The 19166-nt window shown below is 48.6% G+C and overlaps 1 protein-coding gene across 1 annotated transcript; it reads right to left on the bottom strand.

Moving 5' to 3' along the window:
* Positions 1–11505: 11505 nt before the first annotated feature.
* LOC101774911 (probably inactive leucine-rich repeat receptor-like protein kinase At5g48380) lies at positions 11506–12757 on the bottom strand. Its single transcript, XM_004974229.2, has 2 exons — positions 12620–12757; positions 11506–12485 (listed from the first exon to the last, which is right to left on the bottom strand). The coding sequence occupies exon 2, from the start codon at positions 12362–12364 to the stop codon at positions 11573–11575; it is 792 nt and encodes a 263-aa protein (XP_004974286.2). The 5' UTR covers positions 12365–12485; positions 12620–12757; the 3' UTR covers positions 11506–11572.
* Between the last annotated feature and the right edge of the window lie 6409 nt (positions 12758–19166).

The raw sequence follows: 19166 nt of genomic DNA on the forward strand, positions 1-19166 counted from the left end.
GATGGCTCGGACGCTTGTTCTGGCTTGAAACGTGTGCTATAGGTTTAGGGTTCAGGGTTAAGGTGTTCGGCCATGAAAACGTGTGTAGGTCACGCGAGCCCGAAAATGGCCGCACCGGCCACCGTGGACGAAAACGACGGAGATGGACCGAATAATTGAAAATGGCCTCCGGACGCGTGTTCGGCAATAAAACATGTGCCATAAGTCATGGAAGGTGAAAAACAGTAACACCAACCACCGAGGACGAAAACGTGGGTGTCAGACCTAACAATTGAAAATGGCCTCCTCACGCGTGTTTGGCCTTGAAAATGTTGGTTATAGGTCACGCGAACCCGAAAACGGCTACACCAGACCCCGGGTACGAAAACATTGGGGATGGACCAAAAACTAAAAGTGGCCTCCGGACGCGTGTTCGGCCATGAAAACGTGTGTTATAGGTCGCGGGAGCCCGAAAACGGCCACACTGGCCACTGGGGACGAAAACATGTGGGATGGACCAAACAACTAAAACTGGCCTTCGGATGTGTGTTCGGCCATGAAAACGAGTGTTATAGGTCAAGGGAGCCCGAAAACGGCCGCACCGGCGACCGGGGACGAAAACGTGGGGATGGACCGAAGACGTGAAATTGGCCTCCGGACGCTTGTTCGGCTATGAAAACGTCTGTTACAGGTCTCGCGAGCTCGAAAACAGTTGCACAGCCACCGGGGACGAAAGCGTGGGAGATGGACCAAATAACTGAAAACGGCCTCCAGATGTGTGTTCGGCCATGAAAACGTGTGTTATAGGTGACGGGAGCGTGAAAACGGCCGCACCAGCCACCAGGGATGAAAATGCGAGGATGGACCGAAGACGTGAAATTGACCTCCACACGCGTGTTCGGTAAGAAAACGTGTGCTATAGGTCATCGAAGGCCAAAAACAGCTACACCGGCCACCGGGGACGAAATCGTGGTCGTCAGATTGAACAAGTGAAAATGGCCTTAGGACGCGTGTTCAGCTACGAAAAAATGTGCTATAGGTCATGGAAGGCCAAAAAGGTTACATCGGCCACCGGGGACGAAATCGTGGGTGCCAGACCGAATGCTTGAAAATGGCCTCGGGACGCGTGTTTCGCTATGAAAACGTGTGTTATACGTCACGGGATCCCGAAAACGGCCACACCAGACACTGGGTACGAAAACATGGGGGATGGACCCAATAATTGAAAATTTGTTCAGCCATGAAAACTTGCGTTATAGGTCACGGAAGCCCGAAAACGGCCGCACTGGCCACTGGGGACGAAAATGTGGTGATGGACCGAAGACGTGAAAATAGCCTCCAGATGCGTGTTCGGCCATGAAAACATGTGCTATAGGTCATGGAAGGCCAAAAACAGCTACACCGGTCACCGGGGATGTAAACGTGGGTTATAGGTCACGCGAGCCCAAAAACGGCCACATCGGACACGTCTTCGGCCATGAAAATGTGTGTTAGAGGTCGCAAGGGCCCAAAAACTACCGCACCAGCCACCGGGGACGAAAACGTGGGGATGGACCAAAGTCGTGAAATTGGCCTTTGGACACGTGTTCGGCTATGAAAACATGTGTTGTAGGTCATGGAAGGCCCAAAATGGCTACTTCGGCCATCGGGGACGAAAACGTGGGTGTTGCACCGAACATTTGAAAATGGCCTCTGCACGCGAGTTCAGCTATGAAAATGTGTGTTATAGGTCAAGGGAGCCCAAAAATGGCCGCATCGGCCACTCGGGACGAAAACGTGGGGGATCGACTGAAGACGTGTAAATGGCGTCCACACGCTTGTTCGGCCATGAAAACGTGTGTTATAGGTCACGGGAGCTTGAAAATGGCCACTCCGCACATTGGGTACAGAAACAAACATGCGGGATGGACCAAATAACAGAAAATGGCCTCCAGCTGTGTGTTCGGCCATGAAAACATGAGTTATAGGTCACGGGAGCCTGAAAACGGCTGCACGGGGCACCGGGGATGAAAACGTGGGGATGGACTGAAGACGTGAAAATGGCCTCCAGACACGTGTTTGGCAAGCAAACGTGTGCTATAGGTCATAGAAGGCCAAAAACAGCTACACCAGCCACCATGGATGAAAACGTGGGTGTCAGACCGAACAAGTGAAAATGGACTCCGGACGCGTGTTCAGCCATGAAAACGTGTGCTATAGGTCACGGATGGCCAAAAAAGGCTACACCGGCCACCGGGGATGAAATCGTGGGCGTCAGAACAAACACTTCAAAATGGCCTCCGGACGCGGGTTCAGCTATGAAAACGTGTGTTATAGGTCACGCGAGCCCGTAAATAACCACACCGGATACCGGGTATGAAAACATGCATGTTAGACCAAACTAGTGAAAATGGCGTACGAACGCGTGTTTGGTTATGAAAACCCATGTTATAGGTAACGCGGGCCGCCATACCGGACACCGGGTACGAAAACGTGGGGATGGACCGAATAACTGAAAATGGCCTCTGGACGCGTGTTCGCCCTTGAAAACGTTTGCTATAGGTCGCGGGAGCCCGAAAACGGCCGCACCGACCATTGGGGACGAAAATGTGGGGATGGGTCGAAGACGTGAAATAGGCCTTCGTACTCGTGTTAACATGTGCTGTAGGTCATAGAAGGCCAAAAATAGCTACACAGGGCACCGGGGATGAAAACGTGGGTGTCAGACCAAACACTTGAAAATGGCCTCCGGACACATGTTCGGCTATGAAAACGTGTGTCATAGGTGATGCGAGCCCGAAAATGGCCACACCGGACACCGGGTACAAAAACATGGGGGACGGACCGAATAACTGAAAATGGCCTCCGGACGTGTGTTGTAGGTCACGGGAGCCCGAAAACGGCCTTACCGGCCACTGGGGACGAAATCGTGTGTGTTTGGCAAGAAAACATGTGTTATAAGTCATGGAAGGCGAAAAAACAGTTACACCAGCCACCGGGGACAACAACGTGGGTGTCAGACCGAACAATTCAAAATGGCCTCCGAACGCGTGTTCGGCCATAAAAACGTGTGTTATATGTCACGCGAGCCCCAAAACAGACACACCGGACACCGGGTACAAAAACGTGGGGGATGGACCAAAAACTGAAAATGGCCTCCGGACGCGTGTTCGGCCATGAAAACGTGTGCTATAGGTCGTGGGAGCCTGAAACGGCCTTATCGGCCACTGGGCATGAAAACGTGGGGGATGGACCAACCAACTGAAAATGGCCTCTAGATGTGTGGTCGGCCATGAAAACGTGTGTATAGGTCATAGGAGCCCGAAAATGGCCGCACCGGCCACCGAGGTCGAAAACGTGGGGATGGACCGAGGATGTGAAATTGGCCTCCGAACATGGTTCGGCCATGGAAACGTGTGTTGTAGGTCATGGATGGCCCAAAATAGCTACACCGGACACCAGGCACGAAAACATGGGAGATGGACCGAATAATTGAAAATTTCCTCCGGATGTGTGTTCGGCCATGAAAACATGTGTTATAGGTCACGGGAGCCCAAAAACGGCTGCATCGGCCACCAGGGATGAAGACGTGGGGGATGGACTGAAGCTGTGAAAATGGCCTCCGGATGCGTGTTCGGCCATGAAAACGTGTGCTATAGGTCATGGAAGGCCAAAAAAGGCTACACCGGCCACTAGGATGCAATCGTGGGTGTTAGACTGAACACTTCGAAATGGCCTCCGGACGCATGTTCAGCTATGAAAACGTGTGTTATAGGTGTCGCGAGCCCGGAAACGGCCACACCGGACACCGGGTACGAAAATGTGGGGGATGGACCAATAACTGAAAATGGCTTCCGGACGCGTGTTCGGCCATGAAAACGTGTGTTATATGTCGCAGGAGCCCGAAAGCGGCCACACCGGCCACTAGGGACAAAAACATATGGGATGGACCAAACAAATGAAAATGGCCTCTGGATGTGTGTTCGGCCATGAAAATGTGTGTTATAGGTCAAGGGAGCCCAAAAATGGCCGCATCGGCCACTCGGGACGAAAACGTGGGGGATCGACTGAAGACGTGTAAATGGCGTCCAGACGCTTGTTCGGCCATGAAAACGTGTGTTATAGGTCACAGGAGCCCAAAAATGGCCGCACCGACCACTGGGGACGAAAAGGAGGGAGATGGACCGAATAACTGAAAATGGCCTCTGGACCCGTGTTCGGCAAGAAAACGTGTGCCATAAGTCATGGAATGTGAAAAACAATTACACCGGCCATCGAGGATGAAAACGTGGGTGTCAGACCTAACAATTGAAAATGGCCTCCTCACGCGTGTTCGGCCTTGCAAACGTGTGTTATAGGTCACGAGAGGCCGAAAACGGCCACTCCGCACATCGGGTACAAAAACAAATATGTGGGATGGACCGAATAACAGAAAATGGCCTCAAGCTGTGTGGTCGGCCATGAAAACATGTGTTATAGGTCATGGGAGCCCGAAAACGGCTGCACGGGCCACCGGGCACGAAAACGTGGGGATGGACCGAAGACGTGAAAATGGCCTCCATAGGTCAAGTGAGCCCGAAAACGGCCACACCGGACATTGGGGACTAAAACGTGGGGGCTGGACCGGATAACTGAAAATGGCCTCCGGACGTGTATTTGGAGATGAAAACGTGTGCTATGTCATGGAAGGCCAAAAAACGCCACACCGGACACCGGGTACGAAAACGTGGGTGTCAGATCGAACACTTGAAAATGGCCTCGAGACGGGTGTTCGGCCATGAAAACGTGTGCTATAGGTTATGGAAGGCAAAAAAAAGCTACACCGACCACCGGGGATGAAATCGTGGGTGTTAGACCGAACACTTCAAAACGGCCTCTGAACGCATGTTCGGCTATGAAAACGTGTATTATAGGTCACACGAGCCCGAAAACGGCCACACCGGACACCTGGTACGAAAACGTGTGGGATGGACAAAATAACTAAAAATGGTCTCCGGACGCTTGTTCGGCCATGAAAACGTGTGTTATAGGTCGCGGGAGCCCGAAAACGGCCGCACCGGCCACCGGGGATGAATATGCAGGGATGGACCTAAGACATGTAATTGGCCTCCAGACGCGTGTTCAGCCATGAAAACATGTGCTATAGGTTAAGGAAGGCCAAAAACAGCTACACCGGCCACCGGGGACGAAAATGTGGGTGTCAGATCGAACAAGTGAAAATGGCCTCCGGACGCGTGTTCAGCCATAAAAATGTGTGCCGGAGAGGCACGTGACGACGACGCAGTCCATCCGGACCCAGTCGGGATGGGTGCTGACGGTGTCGGTGAGGACGTGGCCGGACAGTGAGTACTTGCCGAGGGTAAGGAGAAACTGGTTGCGCCGCCGCATGTAGTTGCCGGTCTTCACGTCGAGGATGACGGTGAAAAGGGCGCGGATATGATGGATAGCCACTGCCTGAGCATGGAGCGCCAAGAGGTGGGCGGCTTCCTGATGGAGGAGGGCGTCATTGAGGTCATCGGCGAAGATGGTGTCATCAGGGTGAGGGGGATCGAGAGCGCGCTCCAGCGCCTCGTGCTCACGGGCAGCGGCGTCGACAGTAGCCTGCTCACGGGCAGTAGCCTCCTCGCGAGCAGTGACGACGACGGTGAGGACGCACTCAGCGGCCACGCGAGCACGGGCATCGGCAGTCGTGGCGACGGCGGCGGCCTCGTGCTGCACCGCGTCGCGCTTAGAGGAAGCGGGGGCTGTGGCAGCAGCGCCGCTTGGGGCGCTAGGAGCGACAGCAGGGGCATCCGAGGCGCTAGTAGGGGCGGGGATAGGAGCACTGAGGGAGCCAGCCATGGGAGAGAAGGCACGGTGTCGTGCGAAAAGCGGAAGCTGGAGACCTAGGGCTGAAACCTAGACTCGTGGTACCATGAAAGAGACATTTAGGCGAGGAAAGATTAGATTGATTATACAGGAGCACAGGCTACAACCATATATAGGCCTCGGGGACTAGGCGCAGGGGCAGCTAGGAACCCTAGCTGCCACCCTTGACTCGCTAGGGCCGGCGGTGCCCACAGGCAGACTGCCTGCCAGCTCATACACGAAGCAAGGCACGTAGGCCCACTAGTGTACATACAGGTAAATACAACCTAACAAAAATGGAAGGCCAAAAAAGGCTACATCGGCCGCCGGGGATCAAATCGTGGGTATCAGACCGAACACTTAAAAATGCCCTCCAGACATGTGTTCGGCTATGAAAACGTGTGTTATAGGTCACGCAAGCCCGAAAACAGCCACATTGAACACCGGGTTCGAAAACGTGGGGAATGGACCGAATAACTGAAAATGACCTCCGGACGCGTGTTCGGGCATGAAAACGTGTGTTATAGGTCCTGGGAGACCGAAAACGGCCACATCGGACACAGGGGACGAAAACATGGGGGATGGACCGAACAACTTAAAATGGCCTCAGGATGTGTGTTCGGCCAAGGAAACGTGTTTTATAGGTCACGGGAGCCCGAAAACGGCCGCATCGGCCACCGGGGACAAAAACGTGCAGCATGGACCGAAGACGTGAAAATAGCCTCCAGACACGTGTTTGGCAAGCAAACGTGTGCTATAGGTCATGGAAGGCCAAAAAAAGCTACACCGGCCACCGGGGTCAAAAACGTAGGTGTCAGACTGAACAATTGAAATGGACTCCGGACGTGTGTTCGTCCATGAAAACGTGTGCTATAGATCATGGAAGGCCAAAAAAGGCTACATCGGCCACCGGGGATGAAATCGTGGGTGTCAGACCGAACACTTCAAAATGGCCTCCGGACGCGTGTTCGGCTATGAAAACGTGTGTTAGGTCATGCGAGCCCGAAAACGGCCACTCCGCACATCGGGTTCGAAAACGTGGGGAATGGACCAAATAACTTAAAATAGCCTCCGGACGCGTGTTCGGGCATGAAAACTTGTGCTATAGATCATGGAAGGTGTGTTATAGGTCATGCGAGCTCGAAAATGGCCACACCGGCCACCGGGGATGAAATCATGGGTGTGAGACCAAATACTTGAAAATAGCCTCTGGATGTGTGTTCGGCTATTAAAACGTGTGTTATAAGTCACGGTAGCCCGAAAAAGGCTACACCGGCCACTTGGGACGAAAACATGGGGAATGGACCGAAGACGTGAAAATGGCCTCCAAACACATGTTCGGCCATGAAAACGTGTGCTATAAGTCATGGAAGGCCAAAAATAGCTACACCGGCCACCGTGGATGAAAACGTGGGTGTCCGTGTTCGGCTATGAAAACGTGTGTTAAATGTCGTGGGAGCCCGGAAATCGCCACACCGGACACCGGGTACGAAAACATGGGGGATGGATCGAATAACTAAAATGGCCTTCAGATCTATGTTCGGCCATGAAAACGTGTGTTATATATCGCGGGAGCCCAAAAACGGCCGCACCGGCCACCACGGACGAAAACGTGGGGATGGACTAAAGATGTGAAAATGGCCTCCAGACGCGTGTTCGTTAAGAAAACGTGTGCTATAGGTCATGGAAGGCCAAAAACAGCTACACCGGCCACTGGGGAAGAAATCGTGGGTGTCAGACCGAACACTTCAAAATGGCCTCCGAATGCATGTTCGGCTATGAAAACGTGTGTTATAGGTCACACGAGCCCGAAAACGGCCACACCGGACACCTGGTACGAAAACGTGTCGGATGGACCAAATAACTGAAAATGGTCTTCGGACGCTTGTTCGGCCATGAAAACGCGTGTTACTGGTCGCGGGAGGCCGAAAACTGCCGCACCAGCCACCGGGGATGAAAATGCAGGGATGGACCGAAGACGTGTAATTGGCCTCCAGACGTGTGTTCGGCCATGAAAACATGTGCTATAGGTTATGGAAGGCCAAAAATGGCTACACCGTCCACTGAGGACGAAAACGTGGTTGTAAGACCGAACAAGTGAAAATGGACTCCGGAAGCATGTTCGTCCATGAAAACGTGTGCTATAGCTAATGGAAGGCCAAAAATAGCTACACCGGCCACCGGAGACGAAAACGTGGGTGCCAGACCGAATGCTTGAAAATGGCCTCCGGACACGTGTTCGACTATGAAAACCTGTGTTATAGGTCACGGGAGCCCGAAAACGGCCACACCGGCCACCAGGGACGAAAACGTGGGGATGGACCGAAGACGTGAAAATGGCCTCCAAACGCATGTTCGGCAAGAAAACGTGCGCTATAAGTCTTTGAAGGCCAAAAAAAGCTACACCGGCCACTGGGGATGAAAATGTGGGTGTCAGACCGAACAAGTGAAAATGGCCTCCGGACGCGCGTTAGGCCATGAAAACTTGAGCTATAGGTCATGGAAGGCAAAAAAAGCTACACTGGCCACCGGGGATGAAATCGTGGGTGTTAGACCGAACACTTCCAAATGGCCTCCGGAAGCGTGTTCGGCTATGAAAGCGTGTGTTAGGTCACGCATGTTCGTTAAGAAAACGTGTGCTATAGGTCATGGAAGGTCAAAAACAGCTACACCGACCACTGGGGAAGAAATCGTAGGTGTCAGACCGAACACTTCAAAATGGCCGGAGGCACGCGGAGGCACGCGGGGTCACCGGCAAGGGAGGGCGGTCGCGCACCGTAGGTAGCTTTGGGGCTGGGGTTGTGCGCAGCTGCCAGTGAGACAAGAGTGGCTTGCGCCAGCAGGCAGCCAGGGTGTGGTTCCAGCGACAGTGGCATGGGAGAATAGCCGGCGCACCATGCCGGATCTAGATGGAGGATGAGGAGGACGCCTAGAGGAGACGGCCTGCGGGACCTTTTTGCAAAATCATCAAGAATTGCTCAAAGGACTATGGCATGGGGAAGGGAGGGAGATGGCGGCGGAGAAGAGGAAACCGGCGGCAGACTGGAAGACGAGCTCACGAAAGGGGATGGCGCCGCCCCAGACCTGCCGCGGCGCCTCCTCCGACCACGTCGCGGCCTCCTCGTGTGCGGCGGCTGGGCCGCCGCCCGGTAGGCAGACCACGCCGCGGCCTCCTCGTGCGACTGGGAGAGGAGCTCAAGGAAGGGATAGGACATGGAAGGATGGATGCCACAGGGACTTCTTAGCAAAAACAACAAGTGCTCAACCAAGGACTACGGGTTGATTATCAAAAATTTAAGGGTTTTTTTTTTTGCAAAATGACCATGATGGTTGGAAGAAACAACGGTTGGAAGAAATAACCACACTTTAATATTAGGTATAGATTGTCTTGGTCAAAATAAGAAAACAAGGCCAGGGAGCTTCTCACGTGAGGAGGTCCCCACGTCGTCCCCGCTCGGGCGACATGGGTGGCACCCGTGACCTCAGCCTCCGTCGCCCCCTCCCTCTCCTCCCCTCCCCTGCCACAACCGGAGGGGCTGCCGAAGCCCGTGTGGGCCCCTATGATGGAGGCAGTGGGGCATCTTCCTCGCTAGGGCTGCGCGCACTAGTAGGACTGTGCGGAGCAGCTCCGCTAGCGGGGTGACGGCACGGCGAGGGGCGGCGGATCCGGCACCTTGGTGGCTGGATACGACCATCCCGGTGCCTGATCTGCGTGGAGAAGAGGGCTGTGGGCGAGCAGCACGGCATGCAGCAGCAAGATGGCTAGAGAAGGCGGCGGTGGTTGTGGCCATGGAGGCCTTCTTGGCACCGGCGAGGAGGAGGCCGCGGCCAGCGGGTGTTGAGGAGTAGGACGTGCTGCTGCTCGGCAAAGGTGAGCAATAAGCGCGACGATGGCGGGGAGCTGCAAGACGTGCCAACTCCTATACGCACACGAAGATCATATCAGACGAACCATCACAACATTATATACATGTTGTTCCCTTTGCCTCACGATATTTGGTCTAGCTTCAAGCCGACCGCTCTTTCTCGATCCTATGATTCGGAATCCCTTTGTAGGTTAACTCTTAACCATACGTAGCATGGCCATGCATTTTCGGATCCGATCACTCAAGGGGCCCAGAGATATCACTCTCAATCAGAGAGGGGCAAATCCCATCTTGATTGACCATGTCTCATAGCATGCTTCTTGACAAACCCGAAAGCTACCTTTATAACTACCCTGTTACGGCATAGCGTTTGATAGCCCCTAAGTAAGTCGATCCACATCTTGAGTACATGCGACAATCTCAGGTCTAAGGACAAAGCGTATATGTTGTGTAAAGAGAGAACTACTTCTCATGTTGGGTCAGTCCTAGCACATGTCTCCACATGTGCCCACATTATTAGTTCAACATCTCCATGTCCATGACTTGTAAAACATAGTCATCAACTAATACATGTGCTAGTCTAATATTCATGTGTGTCCTCACATGAACACTGACTAGGGACAACTTTAGAATAACCATACAAGTAAAGAGTTTCACATACAATTCACATAATTGCAAATCAATTCAAGTAGCCTTTAATGGATATTCAACGAACACAATATAAATCATGGATACAAATGGAATATCATCATCTCTATGATTGCCTCTAGGGCATACCTCGAACAGGAATGGGGTGTAGGCGAAAGCCTTGTGCCTGCTTGCAGGTCAATGATGGCGACGCCCTCGAGCACCGCTTCCCTTCTTGAAGGCATCATTCATTCCCCCTTTTCCCTCCCCTACGGTGAGCTTCCGGGTGAAAGCCTTGAACGTGTTGGTCAGACGACAACGGCGCCAGTGGTGTCGCCCCCTCCTTTGAGGTGTTGTCTTGGAAGCTCAGTGGGTTCTTACTGCCACCACTGCAGGGATCGTTGCCGAACGCCGCCTCCAGTCGTCTCCAGCCGGGCGCCTGCCTTCGCTTCGATTTGTCCACCTTGCCCGGGTTGCTTAGGTTGTCGTCGTCCGGCGGATGCTTTGCGGCCCCCTCTTCTCTGGCAGACGTCATTGGTTGCTTAGGGCGGATGCTTTGCCACTGTCATTGGTTGTTTCAGGCAGATGTTTTGCCGCCGTTGTTGGTTGCTTTGGGCGGATTCTTTGCCGCTATGGTTGTACTGGTTGGGTGGATGCATTGCCACCGTTGTTCAAACCGTGTGCATGTGCCCGGTTGGCCCGCATTGTGTGCGTGCGCCCGGTTGGCCCACGTTGAAACGTTTCTAAACGTTATTTCTTCTTAATACAAAGATACGCAGCTCTCCTGTATATTCACGAAAAAAAACCCTTGAGCTGATCAGATGCTAGAATTTATGCTCTATTGCCATCACACCGCTGATTTAAGAGGACACTGACTAAGTTATTCAGTACTTATAGCAGGCCGGCTCCGGCAGACCAGGAAATGAAAACTTAGGCAATGGGTGGTTCTTTTCATATAAAACTTCTACAAATCTTAAAGCAAATATATGGTTAATTCATTATCCTCTCCAACGAGCACTCACGGCGGCGGCGAGTCAACATCCAAGTACCCCTAGTTCGTGCTCCCCATTCCATTGTGCCTCAAAATGATTTTTGGGAATGGGAAGTGCTGAAATCCGCATTTACAGCATAACAAGCACCTCATTTGCAGGTTTCCATGAACACAAATTCAGAGAATGTTTCCTTTTTGTCTGCTAATAGGGGAAAAAGAATTAATTGCAGTCTAATCACTCACTTGGTCTCGACTCTCCACAACGTTTCAGAACAAATAGACATTAACATATGCGGTAGACATATGGATGGAGCCGTTGGGAGAAGATGAACATATGCGGGAAGTAGAACGCCACCACAAATCCCACCACGAACCCAGCAGCCGAGCCAATAATGAACTCGTCGTTGATCCTGCGTGATCCCAGACACGCTTTGTTTGCATTGCCACAATCATCCAACGGTGGACCGCAAAGCCCTTGATTACCAGCAAAGTTGGATGCTGGGAACTTGGATAAGAATGAAGGAATAAGCCCAGATAACTGGTTATCTGCGACATTGAGAGATGTTAACCGAAGAATCTCACCGAATTGTCTTGGAATTTGACCACTGAGTTGGTTGTGCTGAATGTTTAGGACGTTCAGGTCCATATTGCAGATGCCTATTGGAATTTCACCTGAAAACCTGTTGTACGAGAGATCCAGAAATGTCAAGTATGTCACCTGCCGTGTGATGTTCAAAGGGATGGGCCCTGAAAAATTGTTATTTGACAGGTCAAGGCTGACTAGACTAGTGCAATACTCAAGACCCTGAGGAAATTGGCCTTGAAGCCCGAGGTTGCTTAGACTCAGCGAAAGAAACCTGTCATCTTCATCAGGCTGCCAACATTCCACACCAGTAAAGCCGCATATGAATCTGCTGAAATTCCATGAGGATTTCAATATGCCCCTAGGATCAATCACTGATTTCTGTAAAGTCTTCAAGCAGGTTACATCAAGTTCGGAACCGAAACAAAATGATGAGCTGCTCAAAAGCAGAAACCAAAGGAGGAACTTGATACCACCGACCATCCAAGACATGGTTCCACTCAAAGCTGTGAAAGGATATCCAAAACCTTCTCTTGCTTATTGCTTAAAAAAAACTTCTCTTGTAATGAAGAAATAGTGTTCCTACACAGGCACAAAATATGGTGATGCCTACCTGCATAAGTGAGAAAAAAAAAAACAAGAACTCGAAATATTAGTTTTTTTTCTCCATATGTGTAGCAGCGCCATCACTAGATGTTCAACAGTCGTGTAAAATCTGAAACAGAGGATGTGTTTCAGGAGAATTACCGGCTCTTAGTTGATCCAGGCAAAGCAGAACTGCACAAGGCATCACCCGCGACAGATGAAAGGGGAGATCAATCCCTTCTGTTAAATGTTAGGGTTAATTGCACCTAGTGTCGGATGGAGACGAGATGGAAAGCGAAGGAGATGGGAGTATGGGACGACGTCGCCGTGTCGGTGGGGAGAAGTTTATATCTCCTCGCGTGAAATTGGGCAGCCACGCACTTGCCAATTGGCGTCTACCGTGTTTGACTAACACGGCGCCGGTCGTGACGCTGTTGTCTTCCGCGTTGGCGCGCCACCAACTGCACTGCACGTCTGCATTGTTTTTACTACGCATTTGCTGTACTGCAAACGGCATGAGATGCCTTCTCCGAACATGGCCGCGATGATCAGGATGCGTTCACAGATGTACTAAGCATCTTTCGCCAGTTATTACATTCATGATAAGCCGTTGCTCGAGAGGGTTCATGGACGACATGATGTATGCAGTATGCAGATATCCTAAAGCTCGATTGAAACTAAGTACTTCCCATGTTTTACAAGCTGCCACGCCAGAGATGGTTTTGGAAATTTTAAGTGTTGAAATGTGCAGTGCAAACGAAACTTCTCATTTGCGAAACTGCCGAGTGCACAAATTAACTGAAAACCAAAGTGCTGGTAAATGTTAAAGAAAGAACCAGTGTTGCAGATGCTCATTTAGCCTCCAGAGATGATTGATGTCAGAATATGCGGAAGAAGTACGGGCGGAGCCTCTGGGAGAAAAATGAAGCAGGGGGGGAAGTAGAAAGCCACCACGAAGCCTACCACCAACCCGACAGCCATGCCAATACTGGACTCGTCGCTGATCCATTTGCTTCTACGGTCACATGCAGCCAACGGTGCACCACAAAGCCCTTGGTTACCAGCAAAGTTTGAAGGCGGAAACATCTGCAAATGCAACGGAATAGGACCAGATAATTGGTTGTCTGCAACATTGAACAAAAATAACCTAGAAAACTCGTATCGATCTGAAATTTGGCCACTGAGTTGGTTGTGTTGAAGGTTGAGAGTGTTCAGGTATGTGATGTTTGAGATACCGATTGGGAGTTCACCCGAAAATTTATTATATGAGAGGTCAAAGACGTCAGACTGGACAGCTGCCATGCCATATTGGAAGGGATGGCTCCTGAAAAATTGTTACTCGACAAGTCCAGGCCGGTCATGCTTGTACAATTCTCGAGACCTTGAGGAAATTGGCCTCAAGACCCAGGTTGCTGAGACGCAAAGAGAGAACCCTGTTCTCAAAAGGGTGCCAGCATTCCACGCCCGTAAAATGGCAAATGAAACCCGCGATGTTGTTCTCAAAATTCCATGAGGATTTCAGGATGCTGTTGGGATCGATGTGTTGACGCAAAATCTAGACCTCAGGCTTCTGCGTTGAACAATATGGAGGATCTGTGAAATCTACTTAACCCCAGTGCAGGCTCTAAATCGGCTTGCGAGTGGTGCAAGGCGTGCCAGTCAATTTGAAGGTAAACATTAAATTTCTAAGCCCATCGACGGCAAAGCCTCTCGAACTCATGAGTAGACGTTCTGGGAATAAACACCACAATAGATAGATATTTAATGTAAGCATGTGGTGTAAATACATGAAACATTAATGGCATGTGCCATTGGCTATATCAGCTAACGGACTAAGATAAAGCATTGTAATACAACAGCCATGAAAGGGGAGCCCTTATTAATCACGTGCTTATTAGATAAGCTAACAAATCTGGCCAATGTCTTGATAATTGTATTGAACTCAGACAAGGTAACACGAATGAGAAGGCATTGTCATCAATTTACTAACTTAAAAGATTAGAACATAGCAACAAGGACCAGCCGATGCTGACTGTACGCAAGTTAGATACATTATCAGACCTCAATTAATGTCTTGGTAAGGGTATTGAACTTAGAAAAGGCAACACGAATGAGAGGGCATTAACCTCGATCTGACAATATAAAAGACTAGAGCACAAGCACCAAAGACCTTTTGCCTACCGCTTACGAGCCTATTAAGGTAACAAAGTCTAATCAATGTCATGATTGTATAATTGAACTTAGACAAGGTAACATGGTGAGAGGGCATTAACTTCGACCCGTTAATCTTAACAGACAAGCTCGCAGCAGCAAGGCCTTATTAGAGTCGATAGGCAATATAACCAACGAAGAACAGTAGATCAAACTCAGGGGACACAAGATTTTAACGTGGAAAACCCTTCCTCCTTGGAAGAGGAAAAACCACAGGCGCCAGCCAACAAATCTTCACTATATCGAGTGAGGTTACAAACGTCGGGGATTTACAACTATTTCAACTTATCCCAAATGGCGGCCGCTCCGTCCGAAATCGACCTTTATATATATATAACTGAATTTGGATCATAACTCAACAAACTCCACCTTGAGACAAATTCCTTCTTGTAGCATAAAATGAACCTTCACCCTAAAACAACAAAGAGAACACTTTCGGCGCGAAATAGCCTCATGGGCAAAATAGTTATACCAACTAAGCTTGAGAAAAGCTCAAACTTAGCAACAGGAACTGGCTTTGTCATCGTATCAGCAGGATTATCATGAGTGCTTATCTTGCATACCTTCAGCTTACCTTGCACGACAACATCGCGAATATAATGGTATTTGACATCAATGTGCTTTGTTCTCTCATGGGACGTCTGATCTTTAGTGAGATATATGGCACTTTGACTGTCACAAAATAGATTAATGCAAGAATCATCTCCACAAGCTCAACAAACAAACTTTTCAACCAAACTGATTCTTTACATACTTCAGCAATAGCCGTGTATTCTGCTTCAGCGGTAGACTGGGCAACAACAGGCTACAATGTTGCCCTCCAACTCACGGCACAACCACCAATAGTGAACACGTAACCTGTGAGGGATCTCCGCTTATCCAAATCGGTAGCAAAATCTGAATTCATGTAGCCAATGAGTCCCTCATCAGTCCTGCCAAACTTCAAACAAGCATCTGTTGTGCCATGAAGGTATCTGAAAATCCACTGAACAACCTTCTAATGTTCTTTACCAGGATTAGCTATGTATCTACTAACAAAACTCATAGCATAGGATAAATCAGGACGGGAGCAAACCATGGCATACTTCAAAGAACCAACAGCACTAGAATATGGAACTCTTGACATGTACTCAAAATCCTCATCAGTACTAGCACATTGTAAAGCTAATAATTTAAAATGAGGTGCAATAGGAGTACTAACAAGCTTTGCATCATGCATGTTAAAATGATGCAGAACTTTCTTACTATAACTTTGCTGACTAAGAAATAACAAATCAGAATTTCTATTTCTTGTAATCTCCATACCTAGAATTTTCTTAGCAGCACCAAGATCCTTCATCTCAAACTCACTACTCAACTGTTTCTTCAACGTAGTGATTTCTTTCTTGCTCTTGGCAGCAATCAACATATCATCAACATATAATAGCCAGTATATAGGTGATCCATCAACAAATATAATGTACACACAGCTACCAAATTCAGACCTCTTAAAGCCATGTGACAACATAAAAGAATCAAACCTTTTATACCATTGACGAGGAGGCTGTTTCAAACCATATAAGGACCTCTTTAATTTGCAAACATGATCCTCCTTACCAGGTACTATGAACCCTTCTGGCTGGTCCATGTATATCTCATCCTCGAGCTCTCCATGTAGAAACGCAGTCTTTACATCTAACTGCTCAAGCTCAAGATCACGCATAGAAACAATACCGAAAAATATACGAATTGAACTATGCTTTACAACTGGAGAGAATACATCATTATAATCAACACCAGGAATCTTACTGATGCCTTTTGCTACTAACCTTGCCTTAAACCTCGAAGGCTCACTGGGAGATAAACCCTCCTTTCTCTTGAAGATCCATTTGCAATGGATAGCCTTCTTTTGTTTAGGCAAGCACACAACATTCCATGTGCCATTTTTCTCAAGTGACTGCATCTCTTCTTGCATAGCGGAAATCCACTTCTCGCGGTCACCAGAACCAACAACTTCAGTGTATGTAGCTGGCTCATGAGTGTTCTCCACCTGTTCAGCACAACTAAAAGCATAATGAACCATATCACATTCCTCAATTAAACGTGGACGAGGTCCACAATTCCTCTTTGTTCTGCGATCTGCAATAGACTAATTTTGTGGCTGCAAAACAGGAGGTGAGTGCTGAACAGTATCATGAACATCATTATCAATAATTTCAGTTTCCTGATCATCTACGTGCTCCACCTGCACGCTAACATGTTGCTGCTCCTCATCAGAACTAACTGGCGAAACATCTGTGGATAAGCTGTCATTAAACATAACAGATTCATTGAAAACAACGCTCCTTCTCATGAAAGTCTTTTTAGTTTCAGGATTCCATAACTTATATCCTTTTACTCCAGAACCATAACCAAGAAACAGACACTTAATGGCTCTAGGTTCTAGCTTTCCATTATCAACATGAGCATAAGTAGTGCAACCAAAAACTCTCAACTGTGAATAATCAGCAGGCGTACCAGACCATACCTCAATGGGAGTTTTCTTATTAAGTGGGATAGAAGGTGACCTGTTGATCAAGTAGCAGATGGTGTTAGCAGCCTCTGCCCAAAAATGCCTGTTCATACGAGCGTTGGACAGCATGCAACGAGCCTTTGAGATGATGGTTCTATTCATGCGCTCAAACACAACATTCTGTTGAGGAGTGTACGAGATGGTGTGGCGCCTGACAATGCCTTCCATCTTGTAGTAATCATTAAAAGCATCTGCTTTGCTTCGGCCCAAGCCTCCGGGGACGGGCCTCGCTTTGCTCTGTCCGAAGTTGGCCTTTATGTATATATAACTGAATTTGGATCATAACTTAGCAGGCCTCGCATGCGGCCCTATCATCTCAATGATGTCATCATGCTTCCATGAGATACGAATAAGACCCGACCAAAGCATCGGCTCTCAATGGTAGCACGCTGACGTCAGAAGCCTGACGGTTAGAAATAAGAGGGGTAGGGGTAACGATCTATCAGACCTAGCATATATATAAAGTATTAAAATCATGCAGAGTCTACCAGCCAACACGATCTGATAACTTCGAACATTTAAACAAGGCAAGGGAGCCGATGAAGACAACCTAACCAGATCTAAGTCGTTCGATAACTTGAGCAACGTCGAAAAGAAGCAGAATATTGGACAAAGCCTAAAAAGTTCTACTTGCAATCTAAGATAATTCGATAACTAGCTACATGACAATATCAGAATATAAGACTTAACTTAGAAAGTTCTTATAGAGGTCGTACTGACCGGGTGACGGTACTTACAAGCTCACCCGAGATCGAAGCCGATGCAGCCTTGCGCGCTAGAAGAAACTCGTTGAATCTACTCTACTTCTACTCCTAGGGTTTTGGTGGCATGGCGCCGAAAGGTTGTATTCATTGATCGATCGTTTTTCTTTACAAGGGTGACAACCCTAGTAATTAAGCAGCTAAATTAGGGAATCATCGAAGTGATTAAGAAACTAAATCAAAGAATCAACAAAGGGTAATTAAGGTATTAAGCACCTAAATCACACTTAACTCTACATTTTTGCCGCTTGCACTTTCAAATGCCATTCAACTTCATAAAAATACCGCAAAGGGCAAAAGCAAGCAAAATAGGGCCAACCAAGGAGCTAAATAGGAAAAACTAGCAAATTAATTTGAGAACGTAGAAAACACACCCAAAGTTTGAATCCAAACTTTTGAAAACCTTTCAAATTCACCAAGTGTTAAGAAAGTTCCTCCAAAGCACTAAAAAGGGGTAAGAGTGGAAAATCAAATTTCATATGACAACATAAATTTTGGTCAATATAAAAGTTGTAGAACAATTCAAGAAAAACATCTTTTGTTATTAGCACTTCTTCTGATTTTGAGAAGAAGAGGTTCAAAATTAAGTAGAAGTCATGCATTGTTAATTTCACAGAAATTGTTGTTTATTGTTAAAAATTCAAATTTGTGAAGGAACTCTAATTTTTTTCACACAACTATACCCCCAATTATTTGATTTGAATACTACACACCATTTAGTGATTTTAAATATTTTTACCAAATTTTTCAGAGATGTTTGGATGGGTTAAAAATTCATTTAAAATTCAATTTTAGCTGTTTTGTTTTGGCGATTTTGTGCAAACTATAATAGCTTTTGAGTTGATTCTTGTGGAAATCTATTCTTGGTGATTTTATCTTTCCAACGAGTATTTTTGGAGAATTTTTGGACACCAGTAGCTAGGTCTTTTAAGGAGACAAAGTTGGCACGATGTTTTTCTTGGCCGGGCCCACTCGTGAGGCCACCTTCTCCTTCCTCACGTCACCAAGAAGCATGCCGTTGGCCTGCAGGGGCTGAGCTCCACCTGGCCGGCACCCATGGGAGCTTCCCTCCCCGCCAATCCGCGCGCCCCATGGTGAGTCACTCCGACCGTCCTTATCCTCGCCATCCTCCTCCTATTTAAGGACCGGTTCCCCTCTCCTCCAATCCTCCCTGTAAAGACTGCAA

This window comes from Setaria italica, chromosome VI, assembly GCF_000263155.2.
Source record: "Setaria italica strain Yugu1 chromosome VI, Setaria_italica_v2.0, whole genome shotgun sequence".
Classification (NCBI taxonomy): Eukaryota; Viridiplantae; Streptophyta; class Magnoliopsida; order Poales; family Poaceae; genus Setaria; species Setaria italica.

What these genes read in the sequence shown, in the direction of transcription:
- LOC101774911 (XM_004974229.2), bottom strand. Translation starts at nt 12,364, where the DNA reads ATGTCTTGGATGGTCGGTGGTATCAAGTTCCTCCTTTGGTTTCTGCTT.